General features: G+C 41.4%; 1 protein-coding gene across 2 annotated transcripts in view; it reads left to right on the forward strand.

The window, feature by feature from the left end:
• CACHD1 (cache domain containing 1) overlaps window positions 1-19,347 on the forward strand; it is a 90,335-nt gene that overhangs the window by 59,320 nt on the left and 11,668 nt on the right. For both annotated transcript variants that reach the window (XR_006179422.1, XM_042873897.1), the window contains exons 6-19: window positions 756-900; window positions 2,155-2,371; window positions 5,058-5,207; window positions 6,210-6,443; window positions 8,049-8,198; window positions 8,777-8,900; window positions 9,516-9,633; window positions 10,286-10,454; window positions 12,313-12,455; window positions 13,087-13,277; window positions 14,416-14,526; window positions 16,814-16,936; window positions 18,559-18,658; window positions 18,784-18,900. Coding sequence is in view for 1 of the 2 variants with exons in the window: in XM_042873897.1 (XP_042729831.1) it covers window positions 756-900; window positions 2,155-2,371; window positions 5,058-5,207; window positions 6,210-6,443; window positions 8,049-8,198; window positions 8,777-8,900; window positions 9,516-9,633; window positions 10,286-10,454; window positions 12,313-12,455; window positions 13,087-13,277; window positions 14,416-14,526; window positions 16,814-16,936; window positions 18,559-18,658; window positions 18,784-18,900 (2,092 nt within the window). In the remaining variant the exon portion in view is untranslated. The remainder of the gene's footprint in view (window positions 1-755; window positions 901-2,154; window positions 2,372-5,057; window positions 5,208-6,209; window positions 6,444-8,048; window positions 8,199-8,776; window positions 8,901-9,515; window positions 9,634-10,285; window positions 10,455-12,312; window positions 12,456-13,086; window positions 13,278-14,415; window positions 14,527-16,813; window positions 16,937-18,558; window positions 18,659-18,783; window positions 18,901-19,347) is intronic.

Here is a 19,347-nt window from a genome sequence, read left to right on the forward strand (position 1 = left end):
CTTGTGAAATCTTTCACACATACCTCACAGTACTGGACTACATCTGAGTGCTGCTTCACTGCAACTGTGGTTTTTTGATGCTAGCACAAATAGATGCATGCAGCACTGAGAGCCCTGACCAGGGGTGAGGCAGATAGACCCATGTAGTTCAGACTGCACAGGCCTGAGGGGTTGTGGAGCATAGCCCACAATTCTTGGTGTGAAACCCTTCAGGGCACCAAGAGAAAACCCTTTCTTGGCCAGAAGCCTTCTCTTATTAAAATAAACCAGGCTCTCTATGCTAATACAGCTCTACGTGGGCACACAGGTTTTTACTTGTCACATTACCAGCAAATACCAACCATTGCACTTACTTTCTGATGGGAGTAATGTTCCTGGCACCCAGTGTTTATCATTAAGCAGTTCTTGCTTGCCATGCATAGTCCAAAGCCTGGTGTAAGTTCTGCAAACAGGTCTCAAATATTAGGCTGCTTCAGCAAAGTTGTTTATTTCTAGCTGAAAGCAACTGCTGTGATACAGGGAGAAGGATCTGACACAGGCTTGGATTAAAAACAAAAGGGAGTGGGAACGAGGGCATTTTCTTTGGGTTCAGGTCCTCTGCTGGTCTCTTCTCGTAGAAACTTCCATAAAATTCAAAGTTCCTTTTGAATTTTATTATTTCTTCCTGGGGGTTTCAATTCTTGACCATTTTACTTACAAGCATTTCAGTGGGAATGATGACTCACGCCATTGGTTTGCATTCCATTCTCCTTCAGGCCTGTCTATGTTTCTACTGTTCGACCTCAATCCAAGCATATTGTTGTCATTGTGGACCATGGAGCTTCAGTCACAGAAACGCAGCTTCAGATTGCCAAAGATGCTGCTCAGGTCATTCTGAGCTCTATAGACGAACACGATAAGGTGAGCTTTCTGTATGCAATGACTGTATTTTCTTTGTTTTTTTTTGAACTGTGCTTGATATGTTCAGCCAAAGCAGTATTTTTTAGCTTGTGGTCCATTGACTTGTGGAGATCTGTGGTCTACCTCTAATGAGTGAAGAAGACTTGAACTCGTGTTTGGAAGTCTGTGTTATTATGGCGGAAGCATTTGGGCATCTTGAGGTGAAAAAAGTGAAAACCACTGATCTAAGGGAAAATCTTGTTTCTGAGTAATCCTTAAATGCTCATTTGTCTTGGCACAGACTTTAGGCACTGGTCAGCAGTGTGATACAGTGTGAAATTAGGAGAACCACGCTCTGAGCTTGATGACTTCTGAAGTATGAGATTGCTTTGAGTAACTCATTTTTGCCTCTGTGGCTGTCTTCTTGCATGGAGGAAATGGAAAAGATTTATTCTGCTGTTACACTGGAGTGATCTGAAACATATGTTAAAATGTTTGGAAGATACCCAGAATATAGTATAAAAATGCTTAAAGTTTAGCAGAATTAATAGCACTTAAATGTAAGTGTCAAACATGCTTGTCTGAGTATAGACCTCCAGTGAAGAAAATGAATTTGAGAGAGAGATTACTTGGTCAGTAGCTCAGTGGTTATGAAACCTGTTATACGAGTAAATAATTACTGCTTTATTCTATGACTTTCTTGCATCAGTCATAATTTATAATAAAGTATGCCACTCAGTTAATAAGACTGGTATGTTGAACGTGTATCAATGCAAATGTTGCCACTACGTGCCATTACTTATTTACAGAATTAAAAGTGATGGTAGATTGGGCTTGCTTTGATTGAAACATTAAAAAGCCGTAATGCTTCTCCTGTGAAAACTTCCTCAGGGGTTTTCTTTTTTTCATTTTCTGTGTGCCCTCCACTTCTCCAGAGGAGCCCAAGGATACTGGAAATGCTGTCTGCTGGTTTTGTGTTCAGATACCTCCAGTCTGTGGAGGTTTCTGCCCAGAACAGTGTAGTAGCTATTATGTGTGAGCAGTGTGAAGCTGACTTCATCTGGGAAACAAAGACTGAAGTCTCTTTTTCTAGAAATCACCATAAGTCTAATCCTTTTCAAATCTGATGGATTTATGCCTCGAGCATTTATTTCTTAACAATTGAGTTTTAAATCCGCAGAATCTCTTCAGTTGGCTTATCATTGTGTTTTCTATATTGGTTCATAAAGAATTATAATTGGTAAGATAATCCAATATAGTTTCTTCTCTTTCAAGATCTCTGTGTTAACCGTGGCAGACACAGTAAGAACCTGCTCACTGGATCAGTGCTATAAGACGTTCCTGTCTCCTGCCACCAGTGAGACAAAAAGGAAGATGTCCACCTTCGTTAGCAGTATAAAGTCATCTGACAGCCCCACACAGCATGCAATAGGATTTCAAAAGGCTTTCCAGCTGATACGAAATACAAACAATGGCACAAAACTCCAAGGAAGTAAGTCTCTTCTGTAATCCTCTTTAAAATTTCAGCTTCTCACTTTGACAGAGGCCAAAGGAGTGTAGTGTCTCAAATGTCCAAAAATTAAAAAAAAAAAAAAAAAAAAAAAGCTCATGTTTTGATTAAATAGCATTAACTTGATCCAAAATCTGCACAGGTGACTGTGGAATGTGGCCATTCCCTTTTGGTTTATTCTACTTGCTGACTTTCCTTTCTTTTGAACTATTATATGAAATTGCAATAGCTGAGTTACTTGCTAGAGATGTGCAGAGGGGTCCTTTAAATGAAAATGGCTGTTGCTGCAGGGTCATTGACAGATTGCTAAAATGTAGGTGTAGGGGTAGCTCCCTAACTGGAATCCTTGGGAAGTCATCCTTGCTACTCAGGGAAGCTACTTAGGGAACTTAGATTGCTAAGGGAAAAGGATTTCCTTGAGAATGCCAATTATGGGTGATATTTTATGGGATCTGAGGTTGGCTGGGTACATTTTCCTTCATCTAAGAATATCCTTCTGAATTTTGCAGCATGCATTATGGGCTTTCTCCTTCCCATTTCCAAGCATGGGGTTTTTTATGTGTTTTTGTTGTAATGAGGATGTGGTGAAAGATGTGGAAAAGATGGATATGAGATGGAGTGGCACGTTTTTTGCTTGCCAGGAAGCAGAGGAAAGCAAGTTCTTAAAGCTGTGCTCCAAGTGCTGGAGCCCAGTAACACTGCCAGTGCTGTGGCAGGGTGGAGAGAAAGCAGGCTGATCTTTATCATTTCAGTCAATTCATTTCTGTAATGCAGATCCCATAGCTTGGTGCTGCGACTGCTCAGATGATTGCAGATTTGTCATTGTCCTGGAGGGCCCTGGCTCAGACTGCAGTGCAGAATATAACAAAGTTAAAAAGAAAAGCCCAGGAATTAAAATGCTTCTGAAAGACTGGGGGAATGCGCTCCTCTTTCAGGTCCCTTTCCCTCAGTTTAGAAGATGGTTCTTCCTATTAAAGGTTTATTCAATTTCTAAGCTTTAGGCCACAGATAAAATGAAATGTTTATCTGTCTGTACATTGCTTAGCTGAAAGACAGGGTTGTCAGGGGCAGGTTTTTGCCATCCTCTGGCAAAATGATGAAAGGGGTGCGACTTTCTAGAGGGAAAAAAAATCCATTGCTGCTGAAGCTGGCTGGGATAAGACGTGTTAGTCATGGGTGGTTATTCCAAGAACATCAGCTGTGCAGTCTTACAACATCCTCCTACGTACCTTTTCTGTTTGGCATTGTGTGTTAGGATTAGAAGGTTTCGGTGTGTTCTTCGCTGATGTGGAAAAAAGAACAAACACATTTTGTCCAGGTTTCGTGTAGAACAATTATTTGGGGTCACAGGTATGTGAAGCTAAAATACAAGGCAAATGGCTTTGTGTTTTCTGTTAAGATCGAAGGGTTCTAAAGACCTAATGTGTATATATCAAGCTTCAGAATTCACCGAGCGAGACGCAATAGATTGCAGCAGAGGATGTTAATAAACCATAATTTATCTTCTTAAAGTAATCTTTTCATCTTAAAAAAAACAAAAACACAACATAAAACAAAAAAAAACAAGTAGAAAAAAGTCTTATTCATATTACTGTTAATTTTCTCACATCCTGTTCCCGGAGAACAATGTGTGGGTGTGTCAGGGAAGCTGTAGGGATACAGCCTTGCTCCTGAATTTGCATTGGAAAGCTTAGAAGGAAACTACTGGGATGTGAGAGAGGAATTGTGCTGCTGATCACGTCAGGATTTCCTGCTTTGTGCCAGTTCCTATTGCAGTCCTGCTCAGGAGACCCTCATCCCAAACTGTAAGAAAATACTCTGCCTCTGAGAGCCAACATTACTTGAAAACTAGGTAGCGTGTCTTGAAACTGGGCAGTGTGTCTGGATCTATATAGAATTGCAGTATAGCTCCTCATACTTGTTTGTGTTTAATTCTGATTGAAATTCATTTCAAGTCACGAGGACAAAGCATACAAATCAGAGCATTCAGGGCATTCGTACCTATTTAGGAAAGAAGAAGTTCAACAGGAGGTGGGTCAGCAAAGTTGGCATGTAACCATCTGACATCATGTGCTTTGGATTATGTGGTGCTGCATGGTCACTACAAGTGCCTTAGTTATACACATAAAACTTCTAATACAGAGATATAACATGATGAAATCGGATTGTGTGTAAGCAGAGATTTGAATGTGCATCTTCAAAGGCTTCGAGGCCATTCGTGTAGAACAAACTCAGCTTGAAAAGCGTGTTTGGCGTCATGCAAAGCGAGCGGTGCAGAAGGGCTGTGCATTGTGGTGTGTTTCTCAAGCACTGCTCTCCAACCTGCAACACAGGGAGACCTAAGGTGCCTTTCATCTCTGCCTGCTCTCCTCCAGTGCACCACAATGTGTCGGTGGGTCTGCTCTGCCAAACCCATCAGCGTGGCTGCTGGCTGCCTGGCAGGCACTGGATTAAGTGGGTGGTTGTTAAATGCTGGGAATGGAAGTTTAACAACAAAAGAAGTAATTCTTAAGGCTCTGCTGTGTTCATCCACTGTGGATTGCTCTGAATCTTACAGATGAAGCTATTGCTATATTTGTTTGTAAGCAGATGGAAGGAATCTTACCGCAGTCCTTTCCCAAGTTAAAAATCTAATGCAATTTCTGTTGTATTTGTAATTCTTTTTTAGATACCGATATGGTCATAATTTCTCTCTCTGCTGGGATCACATCGAAAGATTCCTCAGAAGATGATAAAAAGGCTACTCTACGTGTCATCAATGAGGAGAACAGTTTCCTCAATAACTCAGTCATGATTCTCACTTACGCTCTTATGAACGGTGAGAAATGCAAATCCAAATTTGCATCCATTCCAGTGGATGCAAATTCCCTTTTGTAGCACAACCAGTTTATTAAGCTCATCCAAGTGTAATTCCACGCCCTGTTGGGAGCAGTTTGTTAATTGATTTTGGCCCATGTAATCCAGAGGCTGTATCCAGATGTTGCCTCTTTCATGTATAAAACTCTGTGCTACTATGTGCTTATGTATCAAAGTGCAGCTGCTCAGCATATGAAATATTGTTGCCTGAAATGTCTAGCTTCAACCAGACTGAGTAAAATTTGATGACTGTTGCAACTGTAAGCCTTCCTGGGACTGCTAGTGTTTCTTGCTCTTGCACAAAGGAGCATACCCGTGATTTGCATTTCGGTTATTAGCCACCGAGCACAAATGTAACATCAGTCAAGCTGAAGTGCTTTGATAACTTAGGTCCTAACTGAAGAAGTCAGATATGAAGATCACTCGTTCAGTTTGGCTTCCTGTGTTTTTCCAACAAAGCTTTAAGTAAGAAGGCTATACATTGTATTACTGAAAACTGCACAGGCTCCAGCCAAGGAAACTAATGCTAAAGCTAATATGTCATTTTAGTGTAAGTTTAAATACTCATTTGAGTTCTGATATGTACAGAAGTCTTTGATTTGCCTGCAGGAGTTGAGCCTGTGACTTATGTAAAGTGGGAGGCTTTAGTGTTTAAGCTAAAGAACAAAGCCTGTTATCTCTACGGGCATATGATATGCTCCTGGTCCTTTCTGTGGACTAGCCATCAGTGGAGAACAAAGAGCTGTCCTGTGGATTTATAGGTCACATAAGTCTTCGTTAAAAAAGTCTTTGTTTAAAGTGCTGGTGTGAGTGGCATGATGAATTTGTGCATGGAGTGTATGAAAGGCAACCTTATTACCTTTTGTACTTGCTAATTACTTGTATTTATGGTACTACAGAATCAGATACAGAAGCCTTGATGCTAAGTAAGCTTTTTATCCTCTCCCTTCTGTTTCTGTTCCAGAGGGAGTGACGGGTTTGAAAGAACTGGCCTTCCTCCGAGACCTGGCAGAGCAGAACTCAGTGAAGTACGGCGTTCCAGATCGAACAACCCTGCCTGTGATCAAGGGCAGCATGATGGTCCTAAACCAGCTGAGTAACCTGGAAACTACAGTTGGCCGCTTCTACACAAACCTCCCCAACCGAATGATCGACGAGGCGGTCTTCAGTCTGCCTTTCTCAGATGAAATGGGAGATGGTAAATACGTACATTGAATTTGGGTATCAAAATCAAAGAGGGATCGTTGTATGTTGTCAAAAATTTGCTGTCAGCTTCAGCAGAGTTGGGCTGCGCCCAGCACTGGGTGGAACAGGAAGCCTGAGCAGGCTATCAGTGCCCCCAGCCAGGCTGGCAGCGTGGCGTAAATGGAATTTAGTGGATGCTTTTTAGTGTCTTAGGGTCAGTTTTTCCCTAGACTGTGATTGCATCCGGAAGAATACCTTTGTACAGCAGATGGCTGTAGTGTGATTCTCCCTCCAGTGTCTTAATTCATGTTGACGAGGTGGAAGGCACATGAATCTGCCCTTTTACCTTAAGATTTGATGCCACTTTAACAAACTCTGTATGTTCAGCTTTACCTAATCTCACTACTATATCCAGATGACAGAGAGACTCGAGGTTCTTGATATCAGTGGGTGTCAATGATAGATACCAGTGATATCTATCTAGATAAGTGATAGATATCACTTGAGGGGTCAGTGCTGTAGGGTTTAGCCCTTCTTGGTCTTGGGTAGCTCACCTGACATTTCTCTGGGGCTGTTCTGAAAAGGGTTGTTAAAAACATCACGATGGTGTTAGGGATTACACCTGTGATTTCATATTGTTCTGACCACGTAAAAAAACTCTGTAATTTGTTCATTCAAGACTTTGCATGTTCTTAGTGTTGGCTGCAGTTCTGTGATTCTGTAATAGTCAGGGTTATGCTGAATGGTTTTCAAAGGCACTTGAGTTTAGATTGAGTGTTTAGGCCCTAACCAAATTTAAGGCTATTCCAGAATAAATCTCCTCTGAGTCAGCATGCTTGTAACTTGCTGTGTGTCCTAACATCAGCTTTCTCTCACAAAGCCATATCCAAGCATAATGGAAAATATGAGCAAGGAAAGGATTAGAAATGGTGCAACAGAGAAGGTTTGTCTTGCATTAGCTTTAAGTATGCTTCAGTGTTTATTCATGATGTATTTATTAATTGCTGAGTCTCCAAACAGTAATGGCATAGAAAGTAAGAGAAGTAAGGTATTACCTAGAGTTCTTACCTCAGGCACATGAGGTGCTTCTGAAATCGTTGTGTAATAATAAGAATAATTCCCAGTGTGGTGGCTATGCTGGGATTTAGTTAAGCAGAAGAGGTGTAACATTGTGAATGCACAATTAGATGAGCAATAATTCATCTCTGTTGTTGCTTTACAGGTATGAATCCTCCTTCTTACTTCTTCCTCCCTCTTTTTTTTTTTTGGTAACTGTCTTAAATGACAGCATTGAAGGAACAAAATTAATATTGTGTAAATGCATTTCTTAGTATAAGGTATCTATTTGTAAACTGACAAAAAGCCTAAAACATTAAATGTTCTCCATGTTTTATTAAACTGATGGAAGGTACCTCAGGGCACTATCAGAAACATAGAAAGTAAGTGGGGAGAGTGGCTAAAAACAGCCAGACCGACGAATAACCTGCTTGGCTTCCATTTGGAAGCACCATTTTTGTTCATATTCCAGTAAAGAATACTGTATGAAATTTGTCTAACACTTTGTTATTTTGTGATTATTTGTTATATGATGTTTTTATGTTGTTTGTCTCCTTCTAAGGCCTGATAATGACTGTAAGTAAACCGTGCTACTTTGGGAACCTGCTGCTAGGGATTGTTGGAGTAGATGTTAATCTTGCATATATCTTGGAAGATGTCACCTATTACCAGGACTCATTGGGTTCCTACACATTTCTCATTGATAATAAAGGTAATTTTTTTGGTTAAAATAATTTCTTCTATTCCCACTGAGGTCATCAGCCATCAAAAGTATGTGCTAAATTCTCATGCATCTGAATTGTCTGTAAGTAGTGAATGATAGCGTTTGTGAAAGGATTAATGGTGTGGTGTTCAGTTAGTTTCTCTAGCTGGCCTGAGAGCCAGCTAGAATCTATGGGTGGATTCATAACGTGAGATTTCTGTCTGGGAGTTTTGATGTGGAAGTGCTTACTGCTGCTTGAATTGTACACATGGAAAACCTTAAGTTTTCTGTGGCGTAGGGCAAAAGGCGGAGCTGGTGTACGCGTATGTTCAGCTGTTTTCCTTTGATCCCACATCGTTTTTATTGCCTGGCTCTTTGAGCTGTCTTTCATTGGCAGCTGAGGAAGTTCTTACTTTGCAACCTTTTTGATAATATTGCTATTTTGTTTACTTCTGTTAACGGGTAAAAATTGATCAGTGCTTGTACTTAATTACTGTGTTAGTTTGCTTTTTATTTCCTAGAAGGTTTCCTCTTGTGCTTGGTTGTGTCAGTGAGTTCAGTGCATGTCACTGTCTTTTATTTTTCAGGGTACACTCTTATGCACCCATCCCTTACCAGGCCCTACCTGCTGTCTGAACCACCCCTCCACACAGATATCATACATTATGAGAACATCCCAAAATTTGAGCTGGTGCGGCAGAACATCCTCAGGTATGGAATCTGGGATGCAAGTCTGAACGTTAGCAGTCCTTTGGGCACCAGACGTGGTTTTGGAGGAGCATTCAGAGAACATAAAAAATGCAGAACTGTCCTGTTTTGATTTTTTGTCTGCAGCTAAGGAAAGCAAGCTTTCCACAGCCAACGTGGCTGATATTCTTTCTAATCTCTCTTCCACATCAGGAAGATTTTCTAGTGTTTGGTTTCAGTTCTTCATCCTTCATCTAAATATGAATTTTTGTTTCAGCTTTAGAGTTAAAACAGCTCCTCACTTTGAGCCTCCATCTTCCCTTCCTCACAATCAGATTGCGTTCTGTTGTGTCGTTCTTAATTTAAATTTGAATTGACAATAAATGAAGACTGATGGGTCAGGCAGCAGCGAGTGGTGATCATGTGCTGTATGAAACCACAGAACAGACACTGAAATGTTTTTTCTCTTTTGCTGCAAAAGATTTTTCTCAAAAGGTGGTGATAGGCAAACATCTTTTTGTTCACTTAAGACAGATAACAGCTGACCTCTTCAGAGCTTCCAATATTTTTTATGGACATATTTCTTAGGAGCTTTCTCAGTGTGTAATGAAATGATGGATGCTGTTTTTCCCACTGTAGCATTCCCCTGGGCAGCCAGATCATTACAGTCCCTGTGAACTCCTCACTGTCCTGGCATGTAAACAAACTGAGAGAAGTTGGGAAGGAGGCCTACAATGTCAGCTATGCCTGGAAAATGGTAAGTGCTTAACATGACATTGTTGCATGGTGGCACTGAGTAAGTTAATATTTAGAAGAGTATATGAATATACTGAATATAGTGAAGTACAAAATATTGCTCTGGTCTTTGATTCTTCAGCTTAATTTTTGAACGTATTTCAACTCTAATCTTGACCCTTGACCCTTAAAACAGAGCGTAAAATTAAATGTAATCCAGGTGAATTTTACTGATGCCCGAAATACTTGGCTACTTCTTTTTGCCACAAACTTAGGAGGGTAGCTGTGGATCATTTCACAGCGTTAAGTTAAATACAGCCTTGAAGATTAAGCTGGGCAGTTTTAACAGATCAAATCTGTCACTGGATAACAGAAGTTCACAGAGGAGGCTAACATTATAATGCTGCACTGAATACCAAACACCCTTACTGAGCAGTTGGGCAAGTTTTGCCATTCTGTTGTACTACAGAGTTACTTAAATACACACAAACCAATGAAGCATGTGACCCATGCAGTACACGATTAAGAATGATAAAACCTCTGGAGTTAAATTGTCAGTATTCCTCCTAATGGGAGTACCAGTGTACGTTTGTCACCTGTGAAGCTGAACCCTGGCCTCTATTAATGACTTTCCAATAAGTGTGTTAGAAATGATTGTTGCTCATGTTTTCCAGGTTCAGGACACGTCCTTTATTCTGTGTGTTGTGGTGATACAACCAGAAATACCTGTGAAGCAACTTAAGAATCTCAACACTGTCCCCAGCAGCAAGCTCCTGTATCACCGCCTGGATCTGCTGGGCCAGCCAAACGCCTGTCTGCACTTCAAGCAGCTGGCAACTTTAGGTAGAGCTCTCATGCATGCTTCTGTAGAGTGTGGCAGCAGAAAGTCAGACTGTGCTCATAAAATGCTGCCAGTATCGTCCTCTTGAGGGACATTTTTCTCCGGGGCTGATTCTCTAATCAGCCATACCCACTGGTGCATTCTCTCCTTTGACCAGAACTAACTTACTTATTGCTGAGCACTTGAGTGGATGAGTGCAGTGGGGCTGGGGAGGAGGTCACAGAACTATCAGTCTTGCTTCATGGAGTTTCCAGAAAGTGGAGTGGGGAGGGGGAAAGATAGCTCACTGAGTTCTGTTCTCTTGGCTGCAAAACAGCTTATTGACATCATTCTGTGATTAGTTCTGTGAATATATCCTAAGATATATTTTTTTTAGATATATATAAGTTGCAAGCATTTACACTTTAGTAAAAAGCCTAAGAGCAGAGCTTAAATCTGTGCTGTTTCATAAGAAGTTCTGAATTAACTGCTTTTGTTTATAGCAAAGCTTGAGGGGTCTCGTGGTGCATTAGATCCACAGTTGTGGTATTTTCTTATCTGTGTTGCAGAGCCACAAATAGCTAAGCGTGATTGGACTGGAGAAGTAATGGAGGCATTTCCAAAGGAAGCCTACAGAAATTGCTTTGTCAATTGTTTAAAATACAGGGTTTTTTCTTTCTTTCTTTAATGTGGAGCCTATCTTGATTGCCTTATATCCAGAAAGATAAGATATAAATAGAAAATACCCCAAAAACACGGTATTAAGCTGACAAGTGGAAAAACTTCATACAAAGCAAAATGCAGTCATATCAGAATATTTGGTCTGGGAAGCAGATGAAGGCCAACATCAGAAGTTCATAAGTGATGGCTGCAGTACACATGGTTCCTGGATGTGTGGTGATGTGTTTTAGAGGAATGTGAATAAAAGCAGATCACTTACTCCAGTGATTTATTTTTTTTCTCCTGTGGAGACCATTATGTACTGAGAAATTGGGTTCCGTGGGTCAGATGTTCTGAAAAGATGTTCTTCTCAACCTTCATCATCGTTTTTCTTTTAAAAAGAAAAAGCTCTCAGGTATTACATTTTCTGAACATTTACTTTCTGATCTGTTCTGAAAAACAGCCCAGCCAACTGCACATTTCTTGGTGAGCTTCCTCTTCTGCTCTTGTAATTCTGTTTGTTCTTTAGCTGGAACTGAAAGTTGCTCTTTTGTGTTTTCTTCTGCCATAGCCAATCTAAACAGGGATAATTAATCTCTACCTCTTTATCACAAAGTCTTGTTCCCTTCATGGAAACCAATGTCTGTAGGTTTTCAAAAAATAACAATTAGAAGTTATTTGGACTTTGAGAGCAAGGGCACTGGAATCTATCAAATAACCCATAGAGAACAGAGTGAGTGGATAACTTTGTCCCTTCTGTGTTTGAAATGAGAAAGGTAGTTCACCAACAGTAAGCAAGTGAGCATGCTCTGTTGGGTTGAGCTGGCTTCAGGCTTTGGAGTTTGTGGTGTTGTTTGCCACGAGAGCTGGAGTCCCATAGCGTTTTGTATGCCTTGCCACGTGGTGCTGCATCAACTACCCATCCTTTGTTTTGTGCAGCATTTGGGGGCCTAGGAATGCAGATGCTTGCTATAGGACCATGTTTTCGTAGGACCAGCTGGGTGGGTGAGGACAGGACAGTGATTGCTGGGTTCCTCCAGCTCTTGCTCTGCCTGCTTATGGCTTTGCTTTTGAGAGGAATAAAGAGCATAACTTGCATAGTTCTTCCACGTATCCTCAGATAGAACACCACATCAGATACCCTTTCATGATATGAAGGCGTTTACAACGTAGTACGTCCAATTCACTGTCCTTAACTTTCTAATATCTTGCTCTTTTCAGAAAGCCCTACAGTAATGCTCTCTGCGGGCAGCTTCTCTTCTCCCTATGAACATCTCAGCCAGCCCGAGACGAAGCGGATGGTGGAGCACTACACGGCGTACCTCAGCGACAACACGCGCCTGATTGCTAATCCTGGCCTTAAGGTACATCCTTGCTGTTGGCCACACTTCTGTCCCTGCTTTCTTCCCAGCTTGGGCCTTTGGCTTGACCTCCTGGATGGTCAGCTCGCACTACATTCATCCCAGAGGGCAGTACCTGAATGCGGTACCTGCATTTATTTCCTGATGCTCTTAGGGCTATAGGCTGGTAGTGGTGTTTTGGAGTGGTATCCTCGTGCCTGGAGAGATGGCTGTGGGCCTTAAGGAGCAGAGAGAGGACGGAGCATCTTTCCCCAGGAGGCCGAGAAAAAAAGTTGATGAGCAGCTATTGAAATAAACATGAGAATAAATAAAGCTGCAGAAAATTCCAAGTGGAAATTATTTTGGTGTTTTTAGGCATGTAAAGGTGAAAACTCTGTTCTTTTTTTCTGCAAGCGGAGCGCTATTTTTATTTACCTGAATTAAAAAAGCCACAGAGGTAATGACAACGGTATTTCATTCTAATAAGCTTTTCCTTTGCTTGGAATGTGCCGGATCTGTCTGGTGTGAGAAGACTTTAAACAAGTAATTGAGTTTAGATGATCTCTGATGGAGCTTTAGGAAACCCCGCGAGCAGCTTATTATCTTTTCATGCAAGTCTTAGAGGAACCCTGCTAGGTCTGCCTTTGTTTTGCAGTTCTCTGTCAGAAATGAAGTAATGGCTACCAGTCACGTCACAGATGAATGGATGACACAAATGGAAATGAGTAGTTATGAACAGTTGAACAGTTATATTGTGCGCCGTTACATAGCAACCCCCAATGGGGTGCTCCGAATTTACCCCGGTTCCCTCATGGACAAAGCATTTGATCCCACCAGGAGACAATGGTGAGTTTTAGGGTTCTGTTATCAAAGCTTTGGATAATCTGGTCGGGCAATGAGGAAAAGATTTGGTATCGATTTCATAGCCTGGGTTGTTACGGTCAGCTGTAAACTGCTTAAGTAGAAATGTTGTCATCGTGGGTGAAAGGCTGCGTGCGTGCATGCAACTAGTTAGAGCCTCTCTTGCTTCTAATTCCAACCCCTTTATTTTAAATGATAGCTTCTGTTTCATATCTCTGCTATAGCAGATGGGAATATAAATATTCAGAAAATGAGCAGCCCCTGCAGGGATTCACTAATTCAGCTCTCAGAAGTGTTTTCAGCTCCTTGTGCCTTCTTTGGGCTGTGAATATTTCAGTCCTCTTGTTTGTTTGTTTGTTTGCACTGGGTTCCCTCGCTGATGTAAAATAGGAATTGGCTGGCTTGTCTGCAAGCTATTAATTATGCACTAGCAGCTGATGTGGGGAAAATATTTGTGTACATTACAAATGAGAGCCTGAGACTGGCGAGCAGTGTGTTGTGACATGCTTTGTGGGAAGCAGGCAGCCAGGTGCTGCCCTGCTGTGACTCTGAGTGAGCCCCTGGATGGCTGCGATGCCTCCAGCTGCACACAGGGGCTCGTGCTGGAGCTCCTCAACCCACTTTTCCCCTGAAGAATCATTTCCCCTCATTTTGATTCTTCTCCTCAGGTTTTCTTCCTCTTCGTCGTTGCTTATGTTTTTACTGACAGAGAAAGTGATGGGATATTGCTGTTTTGCAGTGAGACAAGGGATTGTAAAGGCCTCTCGTTATTTTCGTTATTGATGCAACATCAGACAAAAGCCATCTTTTTATTTAGAAGTCAGTCAGGCTGCTTGTGCAGTGCAGCACAGCCCTGTAAGCTGGTGTTCTGGGCAGAGGAAAACGGGGTGACAGCTTTTTCATACACTAAAGCATTTTCAGCAGTTAAAATGTTTCATAAATCGTGCTTAGGAACTTGTTTAGTGCTAAGAAACATGAATTTGGTAGCACATCGTTGTCAGTGCACACGGAATTTAATGCTTGACTGCATTTCTACAAAATCAAGGATATGGTCTTAAATTTTAAAGTAACAGTTTCTCTCTAATTTCTCTCTAGTTACCAATGTTTCTTTTGCTTCCCTTAGGTACTTACATGCAGTGGCTAATCCAGGGCTAATTACCTTTACTGGTCCTTATTTAGATGTAGGAGGGGCAGGTTACGTCGTTACCATCAGTCACACCATTCACTCTTCCAGGTAAATTGTGTTTCCAGGTTTGTGTAAGTAAGAATATTCTCAATTATCTTCTGAAGAGATCTATTTTGGATAGGAGAGAAATAGACTGAGTGACAGCTGTGTGAGAACTGAAAACCAACCTGGTTTTAAAGTGCATTTGACAAAATGCAGTACAACCTTGTGTAGATTCACTGGAAATAGGATATCCCTGGGATAGGAATAGGTTTATATTCAGAAGGAGGCTTTAGTGTATGAATGATAAGAGCATAAAGAAAGAGTGAGTGAGGGAGGATGTGCTGCTTGGATGACTGTGTGATGAAACTTCACATATATAAGGTGAGAATTGAGGAGAGGGAGAGGGACTGCTTCATTGGGAGGTCTGGGAGAGCTGGGATCAAGATAGTCTCTGAATTTGAGGAAGCTTGTTGAAGTTATGCACACATAAGAGTTGCATGCACCATGGTGGTGCTTGAAGGGAATAAGGTGAAGGCAGATCTACCAAACTGCTGGCGGAGGCCAGCCCAGCAAAACTGCTTTCTTAAAGGTCAGTTTGTGCATTTCTGTGGGAGTTCAGGAGTATGGACAATGTAAGAAAAAGTCTGTAAGCATTAAACCGCGCTTACATGACTGTAGAAAACATGAGAATGAAAACAGCAGCCTTTGCCTTTGGGGTTAAAGCACCACATGTAGCTAAAGGGACGTCACAGCCATATAAGAAGAAGCATATTCATTGATGTTTTCCATGATTTAGAAAAAGGAAATAGAAAATGCTAACATACCTTCTTTAAGAGTCAGTCGGGAGAATCTTGGTGTTTCCATCATTCTCATGCAGTTAATATTACTGCAGACCTTGTCAGTGCTGAGGTTGACCCTTTCCTTGAGGACCAGACTTTGTTTCACCTCTCTCCTGCCAGGCCCCCAGCAATAGGAGGGGTTCATTTTGAGATGCAAGGTGCTTAAAGGAGTTTGGTGGGTAGAATATATACTAAATCTTACTGTAATAAATGCTCCCAGGATTCAGAAATAGTCAGGTTTCTATACGGAGGCTCTTCACTGAGCACATGGCTTCTTCACATGCTCTATCTAAAAGCTGACTGATAAGGAGGTGAATTCTAACACTGCACTGGTAAATCCAGATCTCAGAGCCAGCAGAGTTTGGGACGGTTTTTCTGTTCTTGGACACATCTTGGCTCCATTTGAGGTTTTCCAGCACACATCATCTGCCTCTTCTTTGACAGGAGCAGCAGTGCCTAATGCCTGTGTGATGCTTTTCACAGAGAGATTTCTTCAAGGGAAATAAGCACTTCTGTAAGAAGAGAAGTGCACTTAATCAAAATTCTGATTTTTATCTAGGCAGAGGTATTCCAGCTGGCTGTAGGAACGTAGAGGTTGCATGGGTTATTAGAACATGATTAACGAAGAGTTAAATGAAGTTTGGCAGATGTAAGTGTGATTCCTGGGTAAATATGACCTCTAAAGCTTATAGTCACATGCAGTTATAATCCCTAAAGAAAAAAAAAGTGTGGGGGGAAGAAGAGGATCAGTAGAGTTAATAGATTTACTTGTTAGAAACAGCTGTGTGGGTTTCAGTAACCTTAGTTTGTCTGGAACTCCCATTTCATGAACATCTTCCTTCTTCTTTAGAGTCTGGGAATAGAAGACTCATGCAAGAAGTTACTTAATACAGTTTGCATCAGTAAACCACTGTACAGTCACAGTACTGATGGTGAGGAACGTTAAAAAGATGAGACTGAGCAAAATTAGCAATTCTTTACCATTATAGAGCTATAAGAAAATATACTTCCATGCATCAGCCTGAGAATGGCTTGTAGGCTTTGATGTATCAGTTGCTAAGGCAACTGAGTGCATTCCTGAATTGGTAGAAATAGGCACACGAGCACATTTTCAGTGTGAGCAAGATATTACAATGCACAGCAGCCCTTCCTGCTGCTGTCCATAAGCATCCACAGAGACTTCATGTTCTGCACTTCCCCTAAATGTTTGTTCTGTAGTTGCCCTTCATTGGAGGGAAAATAGCAAATCAAAACATGATAGGGGATCTGCAGTCCTAGTTTGTGTTGTGAAGTCATAGATGGAAGATGCATGGTGATTGGATCTAAACTGATTTGTTGGTGTGCACTGACTATTTAATTTAGAAAGCAAAGAGTAGATTGATAAGAGATTGTTCTCTTTGTTTACCGTTACTGTGCCTGCTCATTCAGGTGTGGTCAGAGCGAATAGAGCTTCAGTGTGTAGGTATGGATTTGAGTTGGTGTTTCACATGCTTTTTTTCCCCCTTGTTCTGCAGTGCCCAGATGTCTTCAGGGCATTCAGTGGCTGTGATGGGCATTGACTTCACCCTGCGGTACTTCTACAAGGTTCTCATGGACCTGCTGCCAGTTTGTAACCAAGATGGAGGAAACAAAATCAGGTAAGCCTTTTCTTTCTGTTCATAATTATCTTCACAGTTCTGTTCTGTTTCTCTTGGACCCGATAACCTACTGGTACTTTCCATCCTGTCTTACTGTGGAATTCTATTACATTCATAGAATGATAGAACCATACAATGGCCTGGGTTGCAAAGGAGCACAACGCTCATCAGTTCCAACCCCTGCTGTGTGCAGGTCGCCAACCAGCAGCCCAGGCTGCCCAGAGCCACATCCAGCCTGGCCTTGAATGCCTGCAGGGATGGGGCATCCACAGCCTCCTTGGGCAACGATGTCTGTTCTCTGACTTGTTCTAGAACTTGTGCTTGTTCTTCTCCTAAAGATTATGTGGACTTTTTGTTGCTTAAGATCAAGATCGTGAGTTAAGAAAACAGTCATTGATTGTGCAAAAAGGAAGATTTCCATTGACTGTGTTTAGGCTTCACTGAAACCCTGGGTCAAAACAAAGCAAAAAAACAAAACAGCTTTATTAAATGAACACACTTCTATTCTCTTCTATTTGTTTTCATTTGGGGCTGCCCTAGATATCTCCTTTTGGGGACAATGACCTACCTAGTCACTGCGAGCAGATATTCACATGTAGTAATGATAAGTCCAGCTCTATTCATTTTAACAATTATTATTAAAATATACTTTTGCTGTATTGTTAAAAACCACCTAGCACAGCATTGGTTGCAAGAGGTCCAGTTTCATCTGGAGCAGCTAATTTTAGTTTGACCTGTGTGAATGGAATTGTTCCTTTTTCCTTGGCCTTTGAAAAATCGCGTGGTTGGGGAAAGACTCTAGTTTGGATCTGGTGTAATATGATAACATGGTTTAGGCATTGTTGTTGTTTCTTTGTTTTTAAGCTCTAAATTTGAGAAGGGAAGTGGTTTTCTGTCATCCTCTTGGTTCTTTTCTGGTTTGGGTGCTTTTTGTATTGTGTTTAAAATGCATATCAGGATTTCTGGTTTGGCATTCTTTTTTTTTCTTTCTTTCCCTTCTCCAGTTAAAAGCTGTTAATAATAAAAGAATCAGATAGCTTCCTCTGTTCTGCATTCTCTAAGTTGGAATTTTCAAGCATATTATTATATGCATCATATATAATATTATAATGTAGAAGCTGGAGCTAATGCTTAGAGCCTTTCCATAAGTACTTACAGGTATCAAGAGATATCAGTTCCAACTACTTGGCAGGAATTCATTCATTTTTAATATGGATCTCTGCAGAACTTTTCTCTCCATTATTCTAGTCACATGCCTATTAGTTCTCCTGTTTTCTTCAGCATCTTGAAAATGTTACATGGGAAGACATAAGATCCACAACATGAGTTTCTAATGCAAACCCCCATAAGTTCGGTGGAATAAAGAATTTAAAAATAAAGGAACAAAGCTCTAAAATGTTTTCCTGACTCCGTTGTAGACCTTGGGTAGTGTTGAGTGGCCACAGTAACCACCTCCCCTTGGGAAACTGATGGGAACTGCTGGAAAGAAACAGTTGGGGGGGGTTGTGAACGATGCCCAAGTGTTTTCTCTGGGGTGGGATGTCATTTAATGAGTGTAAAACCTCTCTTTAATTAGTAAGGAAATCTAAAGGAAGGCTGTTTGCTCTTCTTGCCACGAGCAGGTGCTTTATCATGGAGGACAGAGGATACCTGGTGGCACATCCAACACTCATCGATCCCAAAGGACACGCGCCGGTAGAGCAACAGCATATTACACACAAGGTCTGGCTGCTTTTTCCTTAGTCTGTTCTTAACTCTTCCAGCTTCTGAAGTGGAAAGGACTGCAGAGAAGTTGCTGATTGTGCCTGATCTGAAAGGCATAAAATCCTGTGTTTTTTTCCACTCAGGAGCCCTTGGTAGCAAATGACATTCTTAACCACCCAAATTTTGTCAAGAAAAACCTCTGCAACAGCTTCAGTGACAGAACAGTTCAGCGGTTTTATAAATTTAATACCAGCCTAGTGGTAAGTGTGTTGTTTTGTTTTGTTTTTAATTATTATTTTGCTTTTCAATGTACTTTGGTTGGGTTGGGTTTCTTTTGGTGGTAACAGGAACTCTTGCCAGGATCAGCAGACATGGGTCTAAGCCAGCCTGCTGTGTGGGTTGGCCTCTGTTCACCCTCATCCAAACATGAAATCAGTGATCCGGGCTGCACAAATAGTTCTCGCTTGAGAAGTCAGTTGACACACAAGGGATTACGGATGGGCAGCTGTGGTTGATGTCTGCAAAGCCTAGTCCAGCATCACGAAAAGGGCAGAGCTTTCTTAGGCAAGAAAACAGATGTTTTTACTGATGAAATGTTCATGAGCATTTTCAGAATATCACTTGTCAGACTGCAGGCTGGAGGTGTGGATTCCCTTGTGCTCAGCCATGCTTAGAAGTCCAAGCCAGGGTCTGTCGTCTCTGGTTGT

The sequence above is a fragment of the Lagopus leucura genome, unplaced genomic scaffold (assembly GCF_019238085.1).
Source record: "Lagopus leucura isolate 7727_CA_CO unplaced genomic scaffold, USGS_WTPT01 Super-Scaffold_100009, whole genome shotgun sequence".
Classification (NCBI taxonomy): Eukaryota; Metazoa; Chordata; class Aves; order Galliformes; family Phasianidae; genus Lagopus; species Lagopus leucura.